Raw genomic sequence first — 8,668 nt, 5'->3', positions numbered from 1 at the left:
ATATATATATATATATATATAAAAGAACAAAACAAATTAAAGCTAATAACATTATTATTGATATTCAACTAACCTTTGATATTTATAGATAATTCATACACATTGACCTAATAAACTATTTATTAGGAACAACTTCTACAAATAATCCCACGTATCTCTAATAATAGATTACATGATTATGGAAAATAATAGATTATATGATTATGGAAAATAGTAACACTAAGTCGTATATTGCTAACATTTGATCAAGAGAAAAAATTTAGACTTCTTCTTATTGTAACTATTAAAAATATTAAGAATACATGATCACTTTTCAATGAATATATTATTGTACATCTAACTAGTTAAATAAAAAAAATACAACTGTAAATAGTAATTAAATTACAAAAAAAATCATTTCATTTCGTATTCCACTAAAATAAAATACAAAAAAATTATATACAATGATTACAGTAATGAAGGTCCCTTGAGTCCAAAAACAAAGGAGATTTCCACCGAAACCTACAAAAATAAAAAATGATATCATGTCAAAAAGAATCTTAACAAAATATTATTATTAGTAGATAAATTTACAAGAGTCTCATCATTAATACAATACCATTACTCCACTGAAAGAAGACCCATATGGAATGAGGGTTTTTGCCAGCATTATGCTATTAAGAACAATTAACATTAAACATAAACTCCTACAAACTTTTTTGAGAATTGAGACTCTTAAGTCTTTTAGCCCTGCAACCAAGGTAGAAAAGAAACATGTGATTCAATAGCTGTGGCTTAGTCTACAAATATAAACATCCGAATAAGACATTCAAAATTTAAGAAAAGAACTCACTTTGAAGATATATAATTATCAATCTCATCCTTCTCTGTAAGACCGTAAACAAACCAGCTTTCTCCAGGTAAAGTAGTAATTTCATCTTGTATCTTCATATCTGCATTATTGCTTTCTTTTAGAAAACTTGCTAATTCCCTAGTCAAAATGGTATCCTCAATCAGACAAATTGAGCACATAAATTTTGAGAATTACCTTGCAGCAGATGAACCGATTCGGCATTGTAACTTTGTAAGTTCCAAAATGTCATCCCATTGTTGTCCACAAACTCTGGATTGATTCTCGTGGCATCACATCCACTTTTGTCTTTAACATAAGAAAAATAATTGTCAACCCTTACAATAGCATAAACATTAAAACTAGTAACATATAAAACATCTATATGTATCCAAACTTTCCATTTTGGCCTAGTTAAGAGCGTTAATTTATTTAAGAAACAAAATTACCTACAGATACTCTATTTTCTGTTTTTACCACATTAAGAAAATTTATTTCTTTATTAAACCAAGACCTACCTAGATGTTTAACCTTAACATCTATTAAGAAACAATTAATATCTTTAACCTTAACATCTCAATGTGTGCTTCGTCAACCTCAGTTCTTATCTTTATATGAGCATCATGCTCCTCCCCTGAAACGGAGGACACTTTGGCATTCTCATTCTGCAACTTTTGTGCAAGACACTTTATCTGTACATATCATACACACAGAATTATTATGAACTGTAACAGCAAGGATAATCCATATACAAAGAGCATCATAAGACCTTGTTTTCTATTACCTTTTCCTTAGCTGCAGCAATCTTAAGTTTTGTTTCTTTCACTACTTTTGCATGCCTTGAATTTTCGTTTTGAATATAACTCCTTAGTTTTCTGGACATATTAAGCAAGTTTCCCACCACTTTAATTGATATTAAGACAACAAAAGTAAGAAAAAAGAACAAAAGAAAGATAAAGTGGTGAAAGTAATAAAACAAAAGAAGAATACAAAAAAAGGAATATTTTTTAACAGTACTTACTGAGTATTCAAAACTTCGTCACAAAGAAGAGTCATCAGTTTAAACTTTTTAGACAAATCCAATTTATAGTATCCACTGATGCCTTCTTGAAACCAATCCAAAGGGAAATCATTTAGAAGGTGATATGATTGCATAATCAAATCCTCTAAATGTTTCAACCATGAATTAGTTTCATTCTTGGTTGAGAAGGATGGAGACCTACACCAAAATAATCCATATGGAAACTTTAATTCATGCATCTCAAAAAAATTTAATCACTGAGAAAACTTCAAACAAGAGTTGTAAGGGATAACTCACTCTTTTTTCGAATTGCTTACAATCAATCCCAACAATCTAATGTGAAACTGAATCAGTGAGGAGTTATGTTCTTCCATAATTTCTTCATTGATCAATTCTTTAAAAATGGCTTCAGCTTCTCCTTCCTTGAGATCAAGAGCCTGATTAAAATTACACACAGGAATAACAGTGAAGAAACACTTGATTAATATATTATGAATAGTTGCAACACCATAACTATAAAGCAAGAATTAAGCTTGAACGATAATACCACTTTTTCTACGGTATATAATTTAACGTAACAGAAGGGAATATCATTCATGGTCAAAACGTTCAATTAAATGACCAACTGCAAAATCATCTAAAATTTGACTTTCAAGTTGCATGATATTGATAGAAATAATTAGTTCCAATTTGGTAACATCCCTCTATAGCATTAAAGGAATTTGCCGATTGTGGTTATTCAATCAGTGAACTATTAAATGCAATTAATTAGAAAAAACTACAGGAAAATTGGTTAACATGAAACCATACCTTTCCAAACACCCTGCAAAACTCTAAAATTTGCAATGCGTTCCCAACATCTTTGGGTGGTAACTCGATGCCAAATATTTTTTTTAACTCCATGCCAGGTGGCAAAAGAATTTCCTCTGCAATTGTTTCTCTCTCTAAGTTCATTCCAAAATTCTCACCACTATCATCTTTGGTGCAAACTTGAGTGACATTTGCATCTGAAAAATGTTCATTTCCAAGTTCCCGTGAGAGAAATACTTCAGGCTCCTGCAAGAAATAACAAAAAAGAACACGAACCATCTCATGAAAAGTTTATCATAAATTGAAATATAAACACATTAACTCATATCATCAGTAACTTATCATGAATTTGCACAGTTAAACAAGAGATCCTTCTCAACCAAATCTGTCAACCACAAGAGATTTAGCAAAGGGGACAGGTAGAAAAATAGCATACCATTTTCAGATTACCCTCATTTAATGGATTTGATGTTTCTAAATTCTTCTTCATTGCAAGCATTTCTGCAACTGACTTAAAGCCAGATTCCTTGGCACTACGATATAGGGGACCAGTAGGCTGTTCACCTCGTCGTTTTCTACAAACATAACTCCGTTATCAGAATGAACTCATGGATACACTACCAACTCAAAAAGCAAATAGAAAAAATCAAAAAGAAACCCACTGGCAAAGACTACAGTTGCAAATGCCTCGACACTTCGGACATGTCCAATTAGCCAACTGCGCAACCTCTTCAGCATTCTCCCCATAATACCTAATTCACCACAGGAAAATCGTCATTGGAGAAAACATATTGTTATACTCTCCGATTTTTTCATTTTGTACCAAGGATATCTCAGGTGACAATCAGAGCCTAATTCCTTCTAAATGTATAGCATGTTTGTACCCCACATTTGGAACATTTCACATTTATAAAAACAATATTAGTCATAGTTCTTAGAAAATTTTAAGTTCTTCCTTGCATTGGACGTGTCCAAAATTCCATTGCTTTGCAACTATAGTTGAAACACACAAAACACACCAAAATGTTTTGTCTTTTATCTGTACAAGGTCACAGGTATCGAGCATAATAAACAATCTTACTCATGCTACGCAGAACCACTATAGACAACAACTGTGTTATTCATGGTCCTACCCTGTTCTCACAAGATATAGTATCTCATGAGGGATACCGGTGACCTGGTACAAGAAAAGATATTTTTGTGATTTCTTTGTATACTCTTGCAAAACAATGGATCTTTGGATGATGGTGTTGCAAATTAAAAAACGCTTTCCCATAAAAATGGCCAAAAACAAGGCCTTGAGCTCCTCTATGCCCTTGTACTGTTCCCATAGCTTCATATATATCTTTGCTATGCTGCATATGATAGGAAGGAATATAGCAGTAACCTAGTTCAGATTTCTTCCTCAACGGCAGTGCTGAGCATATCACACTTCTATGAAAAATACAAACATCTAAAATAAATAAAAAACCCGAGATTTATAATGCTGAACTGACCTAGTCAAGAGGCACTTGTGGCAGTACTTAATCGGACAATTCTTCCATTTCTTTATATTCTTGCAGGTTGCAGCAAAATTCTCCTTTTTTTGCCGGCACTTCACAGTGGAAAACCAACAAAACAAATGTGTTATCATCCAAATGTACCACAAAATCAAGAAACAAACTGAACAAAGTCTAGTAAACAAAAGAAAGTAATGAACACATTCTATCTACTTCAATGTCCCAGAAGTACACTAGCTACTTCAAAAGAAAGTAATGCCAACAGTATTAGCTGATAAAGCTAAAGAAAGAAAATCTGGTAAACAAAATTAAAGAAATTTCCAAATCCAAACCACATTTACACAACACATTAGGTGTTCCATTGGCTTCTCCTAAATGTGTGAATTCATTTATAATAATGGTAGGATGACACACATTTACATTCATTTGACACACATTACATGCATAAAATGGTCATAAAAGAGTGGATTTTTGTACTTTTAAGAAAGAAAAGAGTAAAAAGTAAAGGAGAGTGTCAAATGAATGGAAAAAATTTGTGTGTCAAAGCATCTCATTCTTTTAAAGTACTGCTTCCTTTGAATCAGACTTTCAAAAACAATATTTAGCTGGTTTTGAAACCTAAAAAGTTTTATTTAAGGACAACTAACCACGGTAGCAGACAAAATGGGACTTTACAACACACATCCCCTCAGAGGTATGTCTATGTTAAACTGGGCAATCCTACTAGAGTAAGTAATATTCCATCTTAAAACAGATTCGTATTAACCAAAGAAGTTGCTCCACATAGATATAAGTTGCACTGAAAGACTTGATGTATGCAATGTGGGACTTCTAAACACTTCTCTTATAACTTGTGCTGTTAGCTTTTACATCAGTCTTTTGATTTAACATTGTCAACAAGTGAAGTTTGCAACTAGACTTTATTGGAGAAACTCAATTATTTTTAGCAGCTTTCTTCCATTATAAATATTTAAGAGCGAATTTTATTCAAACACCACCAAAGTGCTTATAGGTGTTTATGATGCAAGCATTTGCAACGAGTTATTTCTATTATTGAAAATAAATTAAAAATAAAGTGTTGCACTTTGGATGTAAGTTTAAGTGTAAGTTGTCTTCATAACTCATATATGAGTACATAAACTGAAAATAGGTTATTAACCTACTTATAAATTGTTTAAAAGGAGGAACCTACTCTAACTTTGATAAAAATGGCCACCATATAGAGATTTCCACCGAAACCTAGAAAACAAAAAATGATATCATGTTAAAAAGAATGTTAGCAACATATAGTTATTAGTAGATAAATTTACAAGAGTCTCATCATTAATACAATACCATTACTCCACTGAAAGAAGACCCATATGGAATGAGGGTTTTTGCCAGCATTATGCTATTAAGAACAATTAACATTAAACATAAACTCCTACAAACTTTTTTGAGAATTGAGACTCTTAAGTCTTTTAGCCCTGCAACCAAGGTAGAAAAGAAACATGTGATTCAATAGCTGTGGCTTAGTCTACAAATAAAAACATCCAAATAGGACATTAAAAATTCACCATCATGTTCATTGACAAAATATAAGCAATTCAATTTCAAATATGATGTAAAGTATCTGAAATCACAACAACAATTCACTCAAGTTTAAGAAAACAACTCACCTTGAAGATATATATTTATCAATCTCGTCCTTCTCTGGAAGACCGTAAACAAACCAGCTTTCTTCAGGTAAAGTAGCAGTTTCATCTTGTATCTTCATATCTGCATTGATGCTTTCTTTTAGAAAACTTGCTAATTCCCTAGTCAAAATGGTATCATCAATCAGACAAATTGAGCTCATAAATTTTGAGAATTACCTTGCAGCAGAAGAACCGATTCGTCATTGAAACTTTGTAACTTCCAAAATGTCATCCCATTGTTGTCCACAAACTCTGGATTGATTCTCGTAGCATCACATCCACTTTTGTCTTTAACATAAGAAAAACAATTGTCAACCCTTACAATAGCATAAACATTAAAACTAGTAACATATAAAACAACTATATGTATCCAAACTTTCCATTTTGGCCTAGTTAAGAGCGTTAATTTATTTAAGAAACAAAATTACCTACACATACTCTATTTTCTGTTTTTACCACATTAAGAACATTTATTTCTTTATTAAACCAAGACCTACCTAGATGTTTAACCTTAACATCTATTAAGAAACAATTAATCATGACATACATTTTTCACCTGTGCTCTTTATCATCTCAATGTGTGCTTCGTCAACCTCAGTTCTTATCTTTATATGAGCATCATGCTCCTCCCCTAGAATGGAGGACACTTTGGCATTCTCATTCTGCAACTTTTGTGCAAGACACTTTATCTGTACATATCATACACACAGAATTATTATGAACTGTAACAGCAAGGATAATCCATATACAAAGAGCATCATAAGACCTTGTTTTATATTACCTTTTCTTTAGCTGAAGCAATCTTAAGTTTTGTTTCTTTCGCTACTTTTGCATGCCTTGAATTTTCGTCCTGAATATAACTCCTTAGTTTTCTGGACATATTAAGCAAGTTTCCCACCACTTTAATTGATATTAAGACAACAAAAGTAAGAAAAAAAAAAGAAAAGAAAGATGAAGTGGTGAAAGTAATAAAACAAAAGAAGAATACACAAAAAGGAATATTTTTTAACAGTACTTACTGAGTGTTCAAAGCTTTGTCACAAAGAAGAGTCATCAGTTTAAACTTTTTACACAAATCCAATTTATAGTATCCACTGATGCCTTCTTGAAACCAATCCACAGGGAAATCATTTAGATGATATGATTGCATAATCAAATCCTCTAAATGTTTCAACCATGAATTAGTTTCATTCTTGGTTGAGAAGGATGGAGACCTACACCAAAATAATCCATATGGAAACTTTAATTCAAGCATCTAAAAAAAATTTAATCACTGAGAAAACTCCAAATAAGAGTTGTAAGGGATAACTCACTCTTTCTTCGAATTGCTTGCAATCAATTCCAACAATCTAATGTGAAATTGAATCAGTGAGGAATTATGTTCATCCATACTTTCTTCACTGATCAATTCTTTAAAAATGGCTTTAGCTTCTCCTTCCTCGAGATCAAGAGCCTGATTAAAATTACACACATAAATAACACTTGATAAATATATTATGAATGACTGCCACACCATAATTATAAAGCAAGAATTAAGCTTCAACAATAATACCATTTTTTTTTTAGGATATATAATTCAATGTAACAATAATATTCTTGAAATCATAACTTTACTAATACTCTGCAAAAGTTTAAAAGTTGCAAGGCATTTTCCCACATCATCATTACCTAATCACAAGTTAGAAAAATAACATACCTTTTCCATACTATCTTTGTCCGATGGATTTAATGTTTCTGAAGTCTTCTTAACTGTAAGAATTTCTGCAACTGACTTAAAATCATATCCCTTGGCACTTTGATACAGAGTACCTGATACAAGATAAGATATTTTTGTAATTTCTTTGTATAATCTTACAAAACAATGGATCTTTGGATGGTGTTGCAAACTAAAAAAAACTTTGGCATAAACATGACAAAAAAAAGTTCTTGAGCTCTTCTATGCCCTTCCACTGTTCCCACATCTTCGTATATATCTAGTTGAGATTTCTTTCTTTAACAGTGGTGCTAAGCATATCACACTTTTATAAAAAAAATACAAACATCTAAAATAAGAAAAGAAAAGAAAAAATCCACAGGACCATTCAATCAGAACTTCAATGCACAAAGTAATATGTTACAAACACATCAACAATGCACCACCTAATTTCATTTGTGCCAAGACAGATTGGAAGAAATCATATTTACAACTGTTTAAATCTATTCACAAGGTTACATCATGAATAACAACTATTAGTTTAGACCAATAGATCTTTCATTTTAGTTATTATTATTATTAAACTACTACTCTTGTGTGCATCTTCAAAATGTAGGAAAAAATACTACAGTTTCTTACAAATTTTATGAACTATTCTGACTTAAGAAAGCCAACCATGATCTTATGAACTTGACTGAGTTAATTTAAACCCTAACTTCTTCCAAAATCATTGTAGGGTATGGTCTGATCCAGTTCATATGTGAGAAAAGAGAACAAAAATATGATTTACAAAGAGAGAAAAGAAATACCATTGGAAGCAAGCTGAATCCATTGCCACCACCATTCAGCACAAATATGAACCTCAGATGAAAAAGCAGTGACCGAGTTCAGTGCTGAGTTGGGAGCGAGTTGATGGTGAAGAGGAAAGAATCGGTGACCTGAGGAGACAGTAGCTTCATTGGACATTCAGAAATGTTTTTCTGGTAATAGCTTTTTCCTTGTTATCACACAGAAATATATTATTATTGGTAAGAGGTTTCCATCTTAAGAAATATATTATTATTGGTAAGAGGTTTCCATCTTTATACAGCCATTGCAGAGAAATGTTATAACCGATGTGCCGTCCAATATACCAATAGA

General features: G+C 31.9%; 1 protein-coding gene and 1 pseudogene across 2 annotated transcripts; both read right to left on the bottom strand.

Moving 5' to 3' along the window:
* Window positions 1-258: 258 nt before the first annotated feature.
* Window positions 259-5,345, bottom strand: LOC148200517 (uncharacterized; annotated as a pseudogene). The gene is made up of 11 exons (XR_015785811.1): window positions 4,157-5,345; window positions 3,323-3,412; window positions 3,097-3,235; window positions 2,661-2,906; window positions 2,148-2,287; window positions 1,851-2,048; window positions 1,614-1,704; window positions 1,397-1,521; window positions 1,028-1,138; window positions 833-932; window positions 259-729 (listed from the first exon to the last, which is right to left on the bottom strand). The product of XR_015785811.1 is annotated as an uncharacterized LOC148200517 (transcript).
* A 75-nt stretch (window positions 5,346-5,420) lies between these two features.
* LOC148200516 (uncharacterized) lies at window positions 5,421-8,668 on the bottom strand. The gene is made up of 9 exons (XM_088112285.1): window positions 8,338-8,668; window positions 7,532-7,644; window positions 7,149-7,288; window positions 6,855-7,049; window positions 6,617-6,707; window positions 6,383-6,524; window positions 6,013-6,123; window positions 5,818-5,917; window positions 5,421-5,625 (listed from the first exon to the last, which is right to left on the bottom strand). Exons 1-9 carry the CDS (start codon window positions 8,492-8,494, stop codon window positions 5,583-5,585), a joined length of 1,092 nt encoding a protein of 363 aa, XP_087968411.1. The 5' UTR covers window positions 8,495-8,668; the 3' UTR covers window positions 5,421-5,582.

This window comes from Vigna umbellata, chromosome 4 (assembly GCF_029865625.1).
Source record: "Vigna umbellata cultivar VRB3 chromosome 4, Vumbellata_1.0, whole genome shotgun sequence".
Taxonomy (NCBI): Eukaryota; Viridiplantae; Streptophyta; class Magnoliopsida; order Fabales; family Fabaceae; genus Vigna; species Vigna umbellata.
The sequence above is the reverse complement of the archived record's forward strand: the minus strand, read 5'-3'. Positions and strand labels throughout refer to the sequence as shown.

Bases quoted from the DNA above. Each gene is read 5' to 3' on its own strand.
- LOC148200516 (XM_088112285.1), bottom strand. From the start codon at position 8,494: ATGTCCAATGAAGCTACTGTCTCCTCAGGTCACCGATTCTTTCCTCTT. The intron at 6,124-6,382 runs GTATGTCATGAT...CTTATGTTAAAG, and splicing joins AAAGAGCACAGGTGAAAAAT to ACAAAAGTGGATGTGATGCT. The intron at 5,626-5,817 runs GTGAGTTGTTTT...CCTTGGTTGCAG, and splicing joins GATAAATATATATCTTCAAG to GGCTAAAAGACTTAAGAGTC.